The sequence below is a fragment of the Myxine glutinosa genome, chromosome 1, assembly GCF_964187855.1.
Source record: "Myxine glutinosa chromosome 1, kmMyxGlut1.1, whole genome shotgun sequence".
NCBI classification, from domain to species: domain Eukaryota; kingdom Metazoa; phylum Chordata; class Myxini; order Myxiniformes; family Myxinidae; genus Myxine; species Myxine glutinosa.
In genome coordinates, this window is record NC_136261.1 from 365,209,178 (window position 1) to 365,225,681 (window position 16,504).

Here is a 16,504-nt window from a genome sequence, read left to right on the forward strand (position 1 = left end):
CTGACCGCCTCCACCTTGGCCGGTAGCAGGACGGCCCCGTGCTTGGTGATGCGGTGCCCCAGGAAGTCGATGGTGGTGACACCGAAACGGCACTTGGCAGGGTTGATGATTAGGCCATGCTGGCCCAGGCGTTCGAACAGCGTGCGGAGGTGGAGCAGGTGGTCTTCCCGGGACGCGCTCGCGACTAGGATGTCGTCCAAGTAGACGAACAGGAAAGGTAAGTCGCGCAAGACGCTATCCATAAGCCGCTGGAACGCCCGAGCCACATTCTTAAACCCGAAGGGCATCCTCAGAAATTCGAAGAGGCCGAAAGGAGTGATGACGGCCGTCTTCGGGACGTCGACCGGTTGGACGGGGACCTGATGGAAGCCCCGGATGAGGTCCACCTTCGAAAACACGGTCGTGTTGGCCAACCGGGCGGAAAAGTCTTGAATGTGCGGGCCCGGGTAACGGTCGGGGGTGGTGGCATCGTTGAGCCGGCGGTAGTCCCCGCACGGCCGCCATCCCCTGCCGGGCTTCGGCACGATGTGCAGCGGGGAAGCCCAAACGCTGTTGGAGCGCCGTACGATCCCCACCCGCTCCAGCGTGGCGAACTCAGTTTTCGCCACGGCGAGCTTCGTGGGCTCGAGTCGGCGTGCCCGGGCATAGACCGTGGGGATGTGATGCTCCACCCCGTGTTTCACGGCCACCGCTGAAAAGGTGGGCCGCGTGAGGGCCGGGAAACTAGCGAGGAGGCGGGTAAAGTCGTCCGCTGCCGGAAGCATGCAAACTAAACTCGCCGGGACGGAACCCTCCAGCAAACCACTTGGCAAGCCGCTCAGTGAGCCGCTCAACGAGCTGCTCAGCGAACAAGCGAGCGAGCTAAAGGTTTCTGCCTGGACGAGCCGTTTGTGCTTTACGTCGACCAACAACCCATTCGCACAGAGGAAGTCCGCACCGAGCAATGCCATCGGCACGCTGGAGGTCACGAACGACCATTGAAAGCGTTGCCCTCCGATCCGCAGGGAGAGGCAGCGCTTCCCGAACGTGCGGATGGGTGTACCGTTGGCGGCAAGCAACGCGGGGGCCCGGCCCGCGGTTCGCTTGTCGGACGTGTAGGCTGGGATGACGCTTACCTGCGCTCCTGTATCGCAGAGGAAACGGCGCCCGGACAAGGTGTCCGTGATGAATCGGAGGCTGCCGGAATGGCTGACGCTGAGGGCCGCTACCGAGCGCCGGCTTGGTAGTTTCCTGACTTGTCAAACGAGCACAGCGGGCAACACTTCCTAGCCTTGTGGCCGAAACTGGCGTGGTAAGAGCACCAGGCTTGCGGCGGCGGGGGCTTCGGCGGCTGCGGTTTTCTCGGCGGGGCGCGGCGGCGGCCATGAGGGACGCAGCAGCATCAGCCTCGGGATCCACGACGGCCGCACCGTAACCCGACCGCGTGTCGCAAGCCGCGAAGAACTTGTCGGCCTCTGTAGCCAGGGCGCGGGGTTCTTTTATTTTTGAACCGGCCAGCGCGAGGCGTACCTGTGCGGGTCGCTGGCGTGGGAAGAGCGCCCAAAATAAGAAATCCGGGGCTTGGTCACCCAGCAACGGCAGCATGTGATCCATCCGCACGGATGGTCGTGTGTCGCCGAGTTCGGGAAGGTCCAGGAGGCGGTCGGCCCGTTCGATCTCCGTGAGGCCGAACGTGGCGATGAGGAGACGTTTGAGCGCCCCGTACTTGTGGTCGACCGGCGGGTGCCGCAGGATGGACATGACTCGGGCGGCAGTGCCGGGCCCGAGGGAGGCGACCAAGTGGTAGTAACGGGTCTCATCCGCCGTTATGCCTCGAAGCTGAAATTGTGCCTCGGCCTGCACGAACCACACATCGGCCTGTGCTTCCCAAAACTCTGGGAGTTTTACCGTGACGGCATTGTTGGCCATGGCGCGTTCGGTGGACAGCAACGGCTGAACCCATCGGGGTCACCAGTGAAGTGCGGTGCTACGCACACAACTTGCTTGCCAAAAAGGTAGGCCACAACGCGTTGGATAACCAAGAGAGTCGTTATTAGGAAAGCTCAAACTGTAGCACTGGGCGGGCTCAAACTTGGAGCCCGCATATATGTGCCGGGGCCACGCCGAGTCCCCGGGCGTGGCCGATCGGTCGATAGGCGGGGCATGCCTTCCAGTTCCCCGCCTGGACGTTCGCGCCACCTGCTGGTGCGTTGAATTCGTGTCCTCTTGCTTGTGTCCGCCACAACGGCATATTTAACATGGTACAGGCACCATTTTGGAAAAATCGAAAAACATTGCACCTCTACATCTGCAAAACCACTCTATGGAAAAAAATTGAGACGTTGCTCATTGTAAAGAACTCCGCATGGGGAATAAGTGTTGTTAACGATAACGTCATTGTTGCCTTGATTACGACGTCATAATTTGACAGGGACAGCGCTTCGTCTGATCAGTTTGAAATTTCGTCAGCGTAATCTACACAACTATTATATTAAAGAATATAAATTTATGATGTCATTGCTCACGTGGTCTGGCAACCATATTGGATCAAAGAAAGAAAAAAAAAACTTTTAAAAACAGAAGAGTTGGCTTGCACCAATTTGACTGCGCAAGGTAAGTATTCTATGAATACCATCTAGTGTGTTACAGAATCATTTTGTAACCCAGGCACGACCTGTGCTGTATTTTGTATAAAACTTACTTTCACACGACCAGACAAGTATGAAACGCTTCAATTTATATCCGTCAACAGCTTATCAAATGAGCACAGGGTAGCTCATCATTCATTTTAAAATAACAGGATGCTGTGGTGTTCGATGCACCAATCGATTAGAGAAGGGATTTAAAATGTATCCATTCACAGCCACTCGATAATGTCAATCGCGGGCATGGCACTGATCCGGAACGGTGTCCACTTCATGTGTGCACATGCACTTGGACGTCATTATTTCCCACTTTATAATCAGCATCATATCGGGTTTTTAATAATTTATTTATTTTTTAATAATTAATCAGTGATCGGTTGTCGTCAAATTTCTGATCGGCCGAGCAATAAATATGCTTGTTGTCACCTGCCTAACTCATCCTCAAAGTTTTGTCATAACCCACCCACAACGTTTTGAGATATCATGCTATATATCGATTTTGGCCATATCTCTCAATGGTGAAGAATCCCTTGGAAAAAATAAAATAAAAATCGCTTCTCCAGATTTAGATCTTCACCAAAATCTGATCATTTGTCCTTATCACACACCCAACCTGTCCAGCATGTTTTGTCCAAATTCGTCCATAACGTTTTGAGGAAATCTCCTCACAGACAGACAAATAGACAAACACACAACTGCACTCGATAGAAAGCATACCTCCTCCAGGCTGAACAATTTACATTTTATATCCCACTCCAAATCACAGACTGGTCAAACAAGTGGAACATGTCTTTCAATCCTGACAAATCTCACACTCTTACTATGTCTCTCCGAAAAGACCGACTGGACAATCCTCCCATCCACTTTCTGAATAATCCTCTCCAAGAAGTTCTGTCACTCAAGCTTTTGGGTCTCACTATCTGCCATGATCTTTCCTGGGAAAACCACATTTCAAATCTGGCCTCCAAAGCCAGTCGCCGACTGGGCATCCTCCGTCATGGGAAGTCCTTCGTTGGCATACCTGAGCTCCTCACCACATACAAGGCTTTCATCCGCAGCTCAATGGAATACTGTTCCCCCCTCTGGGCCAATGCTCCTGCCTCACACCTAGCTCGGCTTCACGCTGTTGAAACCAAAGCTTTCAGAATCATTGGAATCTCCCGCGATGAAGCTAACTCCGAGGGCCTTTCAGTTACTCACCGCAGGCAGGTTGGTGGGCTTTGTCTTCTACCGACTCCTCTCCGGCCTTGCTCCCCCAGCTCTCTCTGGGCTCTGTCCCCCAAATATTCCTGCAGGTCGCACAAGATCTGCCTGCCAACCCTCTTATGGTTAAACTGCCAAAATCAAGACTCTCTGCTCACCTTCACTCCTTCATTCCTCTTTTCTCCCACCTCTGGAACAAACTCCCTCACTCTCTTCAATCCCACTCCTCCCTCCAGGTCTTTAAAACAGCTGTTCACCACCATCTCTTATCTTTCCCCAACCAAAACCTTGATCTGTTCTACCCCCACTAATTTCACCCCAGATTCACTTTTTTGAAATACCAACTTCCTTCCTGGAAGTCCTTGCAGTGTCCTTGTGTTTTATGCTTCTCCCACCCCTCCACCCCTTCCCACGCCTCCTCCCCCCAAGCCCTCGCACAGATCTCCCGATGTCCCTGCTCTCAAATGTTGTTTGTGTGCTTCCCCTTCTCTCCCCATCTTGTCTACCTCTACCCTTATTATGTTTTGTGTGTCTGTTTGATTTTTTTTGTGTGATAAATGTTAGCTCTTTCACGAGCCTCGATCCTGTATACAAAAAAAAAAAAAAAAAAAAAACACGAAAGCAGTCCCCTGGCCTCCATGGTCTCCCAATGTGACACCCGTACTTCTTGTTGACTTCTTGTGTATTAGACACTTCTTGTGTTCGAGACTTCTTGTTGAGGTCGGGGAGTATATTCAGGATTGTTTTTCAAACCTCTTTTGCTGGCACTGAAAGACTTTGTGCAAGGACAACCATTGCATCTGCAGTGTGACGAAGCATATGTTGGCCAACATGTCGATTGAAGTGGATTATTGCTTGAATGTGCTACATGCCACAAAAGGCGCACATGTTGAGGTGTACTAAAAAATACAAGAAACTTTATGAATTATGCGACAAAATGCAAAAAACCACATCATTGTATCTCTTTTCGTTTGATTGCAATAAGATTTTAAAACTGGAACAAGACTTTGTGGACAGTATGTACTTTGTTCCTAAGCCTAGAAGTATCTTCGTGTAATCCATGGTAAGTTTACCCAATCAAATTTTTTGGATGAGTCAATAAATTTCAATCGATCAAGTCAATAAAATTCTCTACTTTTCTTTAATCGCCAGGTGCATACAAAACTCAAGACATTCCTTCGTGAACCTCCCTGTTTTGAGCTCTTTCAACCAGCACAATAATACAATCGTGGTATTTTTTTTTTCTATCATGGTATCTCAACCTGTTTCTCTTCACAGCATCCATCACAGGCTCTATTCCCATCATCTTTCGCAATTCATCATTTGTCTTCCTCTCTCTCAACGATACTCCGCACATCCACCGAACCATTCCCATTTCCACCCTTTCCAGCCTTCGTTGCTGCTTTACGTTCATTACCCATGTCTCGCTCCCATAAATCATAACAATTCTCACACATGCAGCATACACCTTTCCCTTCAGCTTCAACGACACTCCCCTCCTCATCAGCCCGCCACTCAGTTCCCGAAACCTCTTCCATGCACATCTCACTCTAGCAACCGTTGCCGAGTCTGATCCACCTTCTCCATTCAGCATGTCTCCTAGGTAACAAAATGTTTTTACACCTTACAGCTTCACGCCGTCTCCAAGATCCAACTCAACACTTCCTCCATCTGCAGCTCCCTCTGTGCACACCTTACATTTGAATGTAGCTGCCACACTGGTTAATGACACTCTCAAACCACTACATTTTTGATGAACCCACTCAGCGCACATTGTACATTGAATGGAGTTCATTCCGACACCCTTCCTGCACGCAGCACACAGCCACTTCCCAGTTCTTTCCTCCTCACCACATGCTTTACCATTACTTTGTTTACCACATGTTTATCACAAACCACTTCACCGATGATGTCATCATTATCATGATTTTGTTCCCCATTGGGAGTACTTGACAATGTGACGAGTTTAAAATTTTTCCATTCAGCGGTTTCCGAGAATTATTTTTTAAATTTACGTTTATTCCAAGATGGCTGCCATGCCATGTGACTTGACGTCACAATTATCATAAAAACATTCTGCATGGGTGCCACTCCTACCCTGAAAGTTTCGTCTCCATTGGACATGTGGCTGCTGAGAAAAACGTCGTTTAGCCCGTATGGATGGATGGATGGATGGATGGATGGATGGACAGACAGACAGACGGACAGACGGACGGACGGATGGACAACCCGAAAGCATAATGCCTCCGGCAACCTTCGGGGGTGGAGGCATTAAATTATTCCTTTCTATTGGATGAAAATGAGTGGGTGCGTATACTGACATGAGATGTCTCAACTTCCAGACATGCATTTTGAGCAGTCATCAATTGATGATGATCTGATGTAATAATAATAATAATAATGCATTTATTTTATATAGCGCTTTTCAGGAAGCCCAAAGACGCTTTGACAGAGTGCAAAACATAATGCATAACAAAACATAAAAACAATTGCAAAAAAAGAAGAATCAATAGGGAAATATTCAAAGCACAAAGGAGGGAGAAGGAGAGGAGATAGTCAGGGGTTAGATGCTGTGGGTTAAATGTTGAATGCAGTGTTGAACAGGTGGGTCTTGAGTGATGTTTTGAATGTGGTGAGTGAGGAGGAGTCTCTGATGGTGTGAGGTAGCGAGTTCCAGAGGGTGGGAGCAGCGATGGAGAAGGCCCTGTCCCCCCAGGATCTAAATTTGGTCCGGATGGGGGGGGGGTCAGGAGGTTGGTACCAGCAGAGCGGAGGTTGCGGGTGGGAGTGTGTCTGGAGAGGAGGTCAGCCAGGTATGATGGGGCCAGGTTATGGAGGGCTTTGTAGGTCAAGAGGAGGATTTTGTACTGGATTCTCTGGGAGATGGGGAGCCAGTGAAGCTTGTAAAGGACGGGGGTGATGTGGTCACGGGTCCGGGAATGGGTGAGTAGACGGGCAGCGGAGTTCTGAATGTATTGGAGTTTATTGGTGATTGTTGAGGGTGAACCATAAAGGAGGCTATTGCAGTAGTCCAGACGGGAAGTGATGAAGGCGTGGATGAGGGTTTCTGCAGCCACGGAGGAGAGGGATGGACGGAGACGGGCGATGTTTTTCAGGTGAAAGAAGGCTGTCTTTGTGATCTGTTTAGTGTATTTGTCGAAGGAGAGGGTTTGGTCAAAGATGATGCCAAGATTCCGGATGTGAGGGGAGGTGGATACTGGGAAACCGTCGATGTTGAGGGCAAAGTTATGGGTGGACTTGGTGAGCGTTTTTGGGTCAATGATGATTATTTCAGATTTATCACAGTTAAGTTTGAGGAAGTTGATTTGAAGCCAAGATTTTATTTCAGTGATGCAGTTTGTCAGGATAGAGTGGGTGGCGGTGGAGATGGACTTGGTGGAGATGAAAAGCTGGATGTCATCGGCGAAGCAGTGGAATTGGAGACCATGACGGCGGATTAAGTGACCGAGGGGGGACAGGTAAAGGATGAAGAGGAGGGGGCCAAGAACTGAACCTTGGGGGAGGGGAGCAGTAGGGGATTTGCAGTTATTGATGGAGATGAACTGACGTCTGTCAGAGAGGTATGATTTAATCCAAGAGAGGGCAGTGCCGGTAATGTTAAAGGTGGTTTCCAGTCGGGTGAGGAGGATGGTGTGATCGATGGTGTCAAAGGCGGCGCTGAGGTCGAGGAGGATGAGAATGTTGAGGTTGCCAGCGTCAGTGGAGAGGAGAAGGTCGTTGGTGATTTTGAGGAGAGCAGTTTCAGTACTGTGGTTGGAGCGGAATCCGGATTGGAATGTTTCATACAGGTTATTGGCAGAGAGGTGATGTTTGAGTTGAGTGGCTACAGCGCGTTCCAAAACCTTTGACAGAAAGGGTAGGTTGGAGATGGGTCTGAAGTTATTTAGGGTGTCAGGGTTTAGTCCAGGTTTTTTCAGAATGGGGGTAACAGCAGCAATTCTGAGGGATGGTGGGACGATGCCTGTAGACAGGGAGGAATTTATTGTTGCAATGATAAGTGGAGAGAGAGCAGGAAGGGATGTAAAGAGCTCCATAAAACCAGAGCCTCTATCTCCTGTCGAATCTGTACTCCAGGCCGTATACTGAACAGGAAAGCGTCACCGCAATCTTCAAACTGTATTTCACCAGGGACACAACACCCACCAATTCCAGCGAAATGTACTCAGGTACTATTAAGCTCTGCTGCTAACAGTAGTGATTGATGCTCGGGTACCTGTCTATGCCGAGGGTCCATCATCAGCTGGTGTTCACACATCATTATTGGGACGATAATGCCGCCTTTTATCGGTCTGCATTTGTACACTGTATCTTACAATTCCTGTAGTGGGTATGGGGTACAGGTTTCGAGGGCTGCAAGCCAAGATGAAAAAAGCCGTATGTTATGCTACGAACAGAGATTTTCCCTTTGAGATCCATACCATCCCTTGCACCACAAATAATAATGCTTTAGAGTTGTTCTTAAAGGTCTGTTTTGATCCTTTATTTAATTATCTTTTCAGAGCTTTGTGATGAAAAGAAAACTGAACCAAGACACTTGGAGTCTTACAATGCAAAAGGTGACAAACGTTGCATTGTTGAATTACTTTACTTTTATCATTGCAACAGTTTAAGATTAATCTACACTTTATTTTGCAATGAAAAAGTATGATTGTACATGCCGCCCTGTCTCCTAGCAACCATTGAAATTGGTTTAAAATACCGTGATACTGTTTAAAATACCTTTAGTCGGTGTAATATACTGATTTATTCTACCGGGTGAACGCAAAGGGGGTATTGCCCCTCTTTTTAAAAAATGTATATTTGCGTTGAGCCTCAATGTCGACCATCTCCATTGTTGCAGACCTCAGGTCTTATCTCTCCAATCTCTGAATCGATTATTTGGTCTCTACCCTGGCAGGTCCACTCAGAACTTCTTCTTTTTTTCTTTTTTTTTTACTTTCTTTACAGGAGCAAGGCTCATGGCGAAGCGAGGTAGAGCTGACAGTGTGACAAACATCAAAGGAATAAATGAACCGAGAACGAGGAGATGGAGGAGGGGAGGAAACACTGAAAATATCAAGTAAGATGGTTTGAGGGTAATAAAGATAATGGGTCAGAATGGGGGATGACAAGAGATGGTCATGCATTGCTTGCTTGAAGTCCTGGAGGGGGGTAGTGAGACAGGTGAGCCTCTGGAAGCTGATTCCATAGATGGGAGAAGCAAGGAATAAAAGAGGTGAGATGGTGAGGTTTTGGTTTCAGACCTGGACACTCCACTCTGGACATGCTGCTTCTGCTTTCTCAACAATGGATGGAGGTCCTCAATGCCAAACAGGAAATTAGAGCAGTCTCCCTTGACATATCACTTGCCTTCGATACGGTCTGGCACCCCGCTCTGCTCACCAAACTCTCCTCTTTTGGTATCCATGGAAATCTCCACGCATGGCTGGCGGACGTCCTCTCTAGTCGTAGTCAACGTGTTGCCCTGAATGGGTTTCTCTCATCTCCTCTTCCTGTTCTGGCTGGAGTTCCACAAGGCAGTGTTCTGGGCCCTGTGCTTTTTCTGGTCTTCATCAATGATCTCTCTGACTCTCTTGAAAATCCTCTGTATCTCTTTGCTGATGACTCAACTCTCTGTCGCTCCATTCTTCATCCCTCAGATCGGCAGTCTGCAGCCTCCTCACCCTCTGCAGACCTGGACAAAATCACAGACTGGGCAAACAAGTGGAACATGTCTTTCAATCCTGACAAATCTCACACTCTTACGATGTCTCTCCGAAAAGACCGACTGGACAACCCTCCCATCCACTTTCTGAATAATCCTCTCCAAGAAGTTCTGTCACTCAAGCTTTTGGGTCTCACTATCTGCCATGATCTTTCCTGGGAAAACCACATTTCAAATCTGGCCTCCAAAGCCAGTCGCCGACTGGGCATTCTCCGTCGTGCGAAGTCCTTCCTTGGCACACCTGAGCTCCTCACCACATACAAGGCTTTCATCCGCAGCTCAATGGAATACTGCTCTCCCCTCTGGGCTGGTGCTCCTGCCTCACACCTAGCTCGTCTTCACGCTGTTGAAACCAAAGCATTCAGAATTATTGGAATCTCCCGCGATGAAGCTAACTCCAAGGGCCTCTCACTCACTCACCGCAGGCAGGTTGGTGGTCTTTCCATCCTCTACCGACTCCTCTCTGGCCTTGCCCCCCCAGCTCTCTCTGGGCTCTGTCCCGCAAATATTCCTACAGGTCGCACAAGATCTGCCTGCAACCCTCTTATGGTCAAACTGCCAAAATCAAGACTCTCTGCTCACCTTCACTCCTTCATTCCTCTTTTCTCCCGCCTCTGGAACAAACTCCCTCACTCTCTTCAATCCCACTCCACCCTCCAGGCCAGGTGAACAGCTGTTCACCACCATCTCTTATCTTCCCCCATCCAAAACCTTGATCTTTTCTACCCCCGCTAATTTCACCCCAATTCCACTTTTTTGAAATACCAACTTCTGTCCTGGAAGTCCTTGGTGTCCTTGTGTTTTATACTTCTCCCTCCCCCCCCCCCCCCCCCCCTTCCCATGCCTCCTTCCCCCAAGCCCTCTCCCTTCCACACATCTCCCTGCTCTCAAATGTTGTGTTTGTGTGCTTCCCCTTCTCTCCCCATCTTGTTTTCCACTCCCTCTTTTTATATATTTTGTTTGTCTGGTTGATTTGTTTGTGAAGTAAATGTTAGCTCTTTCACGAGCCTCGATTCAGTATACAAAAAAAAAAAGAAAAAAAAAGTGTGGAGTCGGCATGGATTTTGGAACTTTAACCAGGAGGGGGTTGCTGCAAGAATGCATGCAGCCTGGGGTATATTGGGTCGGATGACAGAGAGACAGAGACAGAGAGACATCAATATCAGAGAATAGACGGTATTGATTTGGTCTCGGTATTGAGATCTACCCCACGGTATTGAGACGGTAAAACAGGCACCCCAAACTACATGTGATTTGAAAGCCACATACCCTGGAGTTTGACCTCCTCACAGGAGAATTCATCTAGAAACATGAAATCCATATTCTCAAACATGCCACGGCCGCCATCCTTTCGGGACATTTATATCCTACTTGGTACCCAGCTTTGCTTTCTAAGCTGTCATCCAATAGTTTTGCCCCGGTCATTTGTTTATTTGTTTGAAAGTATAATTTGATGGTGCCAGAATGCTGAAATATCTGATTGTACTAAAAGCAAATGATGGCACAAAACACGAAGCAGAAACAAGTTTACAGCAATGAAAAGCATGATTAGTAAGGAACCACAAATGAAATCCAAGGTCACAAACCGTTAGGAAATGGCCAAGTGAAATTGCATGTTGTTTTTTTTTTTTTACCTCAACCAGAATGCTTAGGTCGGAAGGGGAGCCTCTTAGAAAAATATGGATGGACAAATTGGAAAGATAAAGCAATAAAATATGTCATGGGCTAATGAGTCTGAATCATCCTTGGGGACAATCATCCTTGTCAGTCTGACAATGATGACCAAGAACTACCTCTACAACCAGCACCATCAACAGCATTGAAAACCTTGAATGACCTCGACCATTCTCTCTTTTTGCGTGCTGGTTTTTATTCTCCAATTCCAAGCAATATCTCTTATTTAATTTACAAGAAACCATGGCGGGCATTTCGGAAACCCAAATGCCCCTGACTTCAGATCTACAAAGATGCAGATATTTGGCGAAAGTTCCAGAGGGGTAATGGGTGGGGGAACTCGGTCAAAAGTCACCGAGTAAAAATGGGAGCCCACAACGCTTCTTGTCGGGTGTTATTGAGTGGATATTCCCTGAGAATCGCATCTGATTCAAACTGCCTTTGTTTGTAGCTTTGTCGCTTTGTCACGTAGCATTATCACCCAATAAAATGTGAGGAGAGTGAAATGACATTGTGATGCCAATATTTATAGGGTGTTTCAAAAAGAGTGATACAACTTTAACCGTTTATTTAAAAAGAAACAGAAACCTCAGGAACATGAACCAAACATTTATTGAAAGCTTATGTCATGGTATTTTCTTTCACTGATTGCGATTGCAGTAAGTGACTGCTAGAGTTAGTGAGAGGCCAAGGTCCTTAATTGGCATTTACGCAAAATCCTTGAAATTGACGTTCTCGATGTGTGCCCCTCCGTGGTTCCAACAGGCATTGATCCTGACTCCAAAGTTCTGTCCAACTTTCCTGTATGTCTCATGTGGCACTGCCTGGAGGTAGTCTGACACCTCCTGCTTAAGATCATCCAGCGTGGCAGGGCAGTTGACGTAGACAGAACCCTTGGCAGCCCCCCAGAACCAGTAGTCCAGACGGTCACCAGCTGTATGCGGGGGTGCACCATCCTGCAATAAACCAAGTCCTGCTGAGCTGGTTTGGGGTGACCTTTTTGGCTAGGTCATTATAGAACTTCTGGAGCACAGCACAGTAGTTATTACCGTTGATCGTCACCGTCCTGCTGTTGTCATTCTCAAACCAGTAAGGCCCTAGCATTCCCCATCTGGCATTGAAGGTGCAGAAGCATGTGACCTTAGGCCCTTTCAGGTACCTCTCAGTGATCTCCTCAGGTGGTTCTGCCCCCCAGAAAATGTTGTTGTGGTTATTGATGGCACCGTTCAAGTGGAAATGGGCTTCTGCTCCACTGCCAATGGCATAGTTGATCTCCGGAGCTAGAAATCCCAGAGAACAAATACCACGATAACACCACCAAACCCTGAAAAGGAAAATGGTATAGGTCAAAAAACAAAGAAATGGCAGGAAGTCAAACTTGTATCAATCTTTTTGAAACACCCTGTATCATCAGGCAATGGTTAGACCTGTGGAAGTATTTTTATTCGTACCTTCATTAAGATAAAAATTTCAAGTTTTTATAGAGTGGACCTTTCATCACCTTGCTGTTCAAGAGTATGAGTGTTCCTTTAAAGTTTTGATTTGATTCTTGTTTCAGTATTAACCTGAAAAACTTGCTGCTGTGGTTTGATTTTTCACAGAAAGACCAGAAGAGCACATAAAGATGCCCTCCACCAAGAGTTCTTGCGCACTCTTCAGAGAAACATCAACACAGATGGAGAACCATCATCCGAGGACGAGTGATGAGTCCGTTCCCATTCAATCACCCAATATCTCGGACAAAGGGAGTTTGAATGTTGTTTTAGAGATGCGCGTTGGTGTGTGCTCATGCAAGTGCACAATTTGTGGGCTGGTATTTAGTCGGTCATCGTTTCTCCAGCATACAAGACTACACGACAGCAAGCGGCCCTCCAGTTGTTCAGTCTGTGGAAAAGGTTTTTTAAATACGTCGCACTATCGCAATCATTTGAGGATTCATAAGGGCGAGCGTCCTTACACGTGCTCAACATGTGGCAAAAGTTTTATTCAATCGTCAAACTACCACTCCCATTTGAGGGTTCATGATGGTGAGCGCCCTTACTAGTGTTCCTTGTGTGGAAAATCTTTTACTTGGTCCTCGCAATATCACTATGATGTGATGCTTCACAACGGTGAGCGCCCTTTAAAGTGTACGGTTTGTGGCAAGGCATTCAGTCATTCGTCGTCCTTTCAGAATCGCTTCAAATTCCATAGTGGAGCCCGTCCTTGTGAATGCACCACTTGTGGAAATGGAAAGGCTTTTATTAATTCCTCCAATTACAATATGGACTTGAAAATTTATCTGGAAGAGCGTGCTTATAAATGCACTGTTTGTGGCAAAGGTTTTGATCAGGCTTCAGGCCTTCAGCAACACATGAAAACACATAGCAACGAACACCCTTATAAGTGCACTATGTGTGTTAAAGTGTTTTGTACGTTATCATCCTGCAAGAGACGTATAAAAAAGTCTTTCCAGAATCGCCAATACACAGGTGATTTTGAATTAATGATATAAAAATGACAAGAAAGTGAGTTTTTCCACATTCAAAATAGACAGCTAAATGGAAATCCTGGATAGCATTGCCATGTTCTGTGGGTGGGTCTCATTGAATTATCTTTTTAAAAACAGAGGTCGACTTTTCAACAGAAAATAGAAAAACTTTTTTGAAACGATAAGAAGGTGAGTTTTTCTTCATTTAAAATAGGCAGCGAACTAGAACGGCACTCTGTAGAGCGCATATCCTCTTGCCAGGCTGTATAGTTTACGTGTTGTAGCCCACTGATATGCTATATATGGATTCGGACCTGAACCAAAATATAATCAGCTTGTTCTTGTCGCCTAACCTACTCATCCACCAAGTTTTGTCATAATCCATCCACAACGTTTTGAAATATCGTGCTATATATCGCCTTTGGCCTCGGATCTAAATGGTGAAGAATCACTTTAAAAATACCTGTATCCGGATCTGCATCTTCACCAAAATTCAATCGATTTGGCCTTTTCACACACTCAACCTGTTCACCAAGTTTGTCCGAATCCGTCCACAACTTTTTGAAATATCCTGTTCACAGACAAACAGACGGGTGAAAACATAACCTCCATCCACCTTCGGTGGCGGAGCCAATTAAAATCCTTCCGATTGCCAGCATTGCCATGTTCTGCAGGTGGACCTCATTGAACGATCTTTTTAAAACCAGAAGTCAATGCTCTTGAAAGAGCTAAAAGTTGCCACTTAGTGTGATAAAGAAAGTAAATTAAATAACACATACATGGTACTTTATTCAATACTTTACAGCTGCAGGAATTCAATCAAGATTGTGGATTTTCTTATAAATTATTGTCATCAGAAACGGTTTATAATCCAAGTCAGAATTAAAACCTGATGAAAACCCATTTTTGCAGATGTATTTGGATGGAAACATGATGATGGCCTACTGGAAGCAAATATTAGGACAACAAATCTAAAAGGAAAACTAGAACGGGCACTCGGTAGAGCGCATACCTTCGCCGCAGCTACTGTTCTGTACTTGGCATGGGAGTGTAGGGAACAGAACAGTGAACAGTTTTGACCTTTTCGTGACCTTGACCTTGACCTTTGACCCGATTGCTCCCAAAATCTAATCAAATGTGTCCCGTATAATAACCAATCATCCCACCAAATTTCATGCAATTCGGTTGAATACTTTTTGAGTTATGCGAATAACATACACACACACACACAGACATACAAATAAATACACAGCGATCAAAACATAACCTTCCGCTTTTGCGAAGGTAATAAGGTTGATTTCCAGAATTTTGGAAGGAAACAACAAGGCATTGATCCCTGATTCAGTTATCATACTGTTCAAAAATCAGTAGTTGTGCATCATTCATCTTGTCACAAACGTCGGTGTGGGTGGAATTACTAACCCATGGCCCAAATAACCCACCGGCTCCTTTCTCCACCACTTAATCATGGCCCGAAAACATTATTTGCTCAGTCGATGCATCAAGCAGTCCGTCGGCATTTTTAAAGAAAATGAGCAACTGAAAATACAAGGTTGAACCCATGTTTGATTTTTTTTATTTTTTTATTTAGGCAATTCCTGTCTCCGTATCAGCAAGTCCCATCATTGAACGATTCTTATTCGTTGCAATCTCGGAATATTTTGGCTCAAGTCACTCACATGACTTGATTACTTTGCTTTACCCTCCTGCATCCTCAGGTGCACAGAGCATTCATCAGTTTTTGCTATTTAGTTCAGTCTTGTGTTACTCTGTGAAGGCATCTGAATGCTGTAATTGAAAAATTTTCTTCCTTTATTATTCTGCGTAATTCTCTCGGTCATGTACTCCTTATCTTTTTGGGTGGTGGCCGTGTTATCACTTTATCTTGGAGTTGTGCTTGTAGCCTTTTCGGTGTTCTGAATCACTCCAGTCTTTTTCTTATGTTTGATGCTTTAGATTAGTTTTCTCAAGTAAGGATTTCTGTTGTTGGCAGAAATTCTGCCAGTTAATGCAGATAATCTTTTGTAAGCATTGAATTAGGAATTTATTGATTTTCGAAATCTGTTGTGAAGTTCCATGCTATCGAGGACAGGCATGGATGCGGGTGTTGAAATTTTAAAATTTATTATTTTTTAATTATTGTTTGCCAGACCTGATCGCTTTGCTCTTCCAGGTGCTGACACTAAAAGGAAGACTTTTTTAAAATGATGTGCTCATAACACCAAAATATGCAGTGGAGCAATCCATGCATGTGGATTTACCAACCATGGCATGATTAACCAGGATCAGAGGCCAAAGATAAGGACAGCATTGAGCAGTTATTTTGCAAATACTTTTAAATATATTTTTGGATTTAAACTAGTCTTTTTTTTCTTTCTTTCCAAAATTCGATATTTTACAATAATTTGTTCAAATTGTTTTTGATTATTCCATGTTGCAATTCTCCTGTCCTTGCTTTCATTAATTTTGTCCACCTGTATTTCTGCTTGCTGTTGGACTTTTTCAATAAACTTGCAATTATGAAAGAACATTTCAACTTGTTAATGAAGCAAACATAATGGCTTGTATTAAAAGTTTGTACTGTACTTGAATATTTTCTAATTGGTCGTTCACATGTGATAGAAACTAGGAACTGATTATTGCAGGTATAACTTTGACCTGTTATCCTTAATTACGATCACTTATGAAACTATAACGTCACTCGGTAGAGCGCATACCTCCACCAGGCTGAACAGTTTATGTTTTATATCCCACTGATAGGCCAGATCTGGATTCCGACCTGAACCAAAATCTAAACGCTTGTTCTTC

At 45.9% G+C, this 16,504-nt stretch overlaps 1 protein-coding gene across 3 annotated transcripts in view; it reads left to right on the forward strand.

Annotated features, from left to right (window-relative positions):
* LOC137418452 (uncharacterized) overlaps positions 1-16,226 on the forward strand; it is a 63,233-nt gene extending 47,007 nt beyond the window's left edge. For all 3 annotated transcript variants that reach the window (XM_078770068.1, XM_078770069.1, XM_078770070.1), the window contains 3 exons: positions 8,348-8,404; positions 8,796-8,907; positions 12,828-16,226. In XM_078770068.1, coding sequence (XP_078626194.1) covers positions 8,348-8,404; positions 8,796-8,907; positions 12,828-12,930 — 272 coding nt within the window. In that variant the 3' untranslated portion in view covers positions 12,931-16,226. The remainder of the gene's footprint in view (positions 1-8,347; positions 8,405-8,795; positions 8,908-12,827) is intronic.
* The last annotated feature ends 278 nt before the right edge of the window (positions 16,227-16,504 follow it).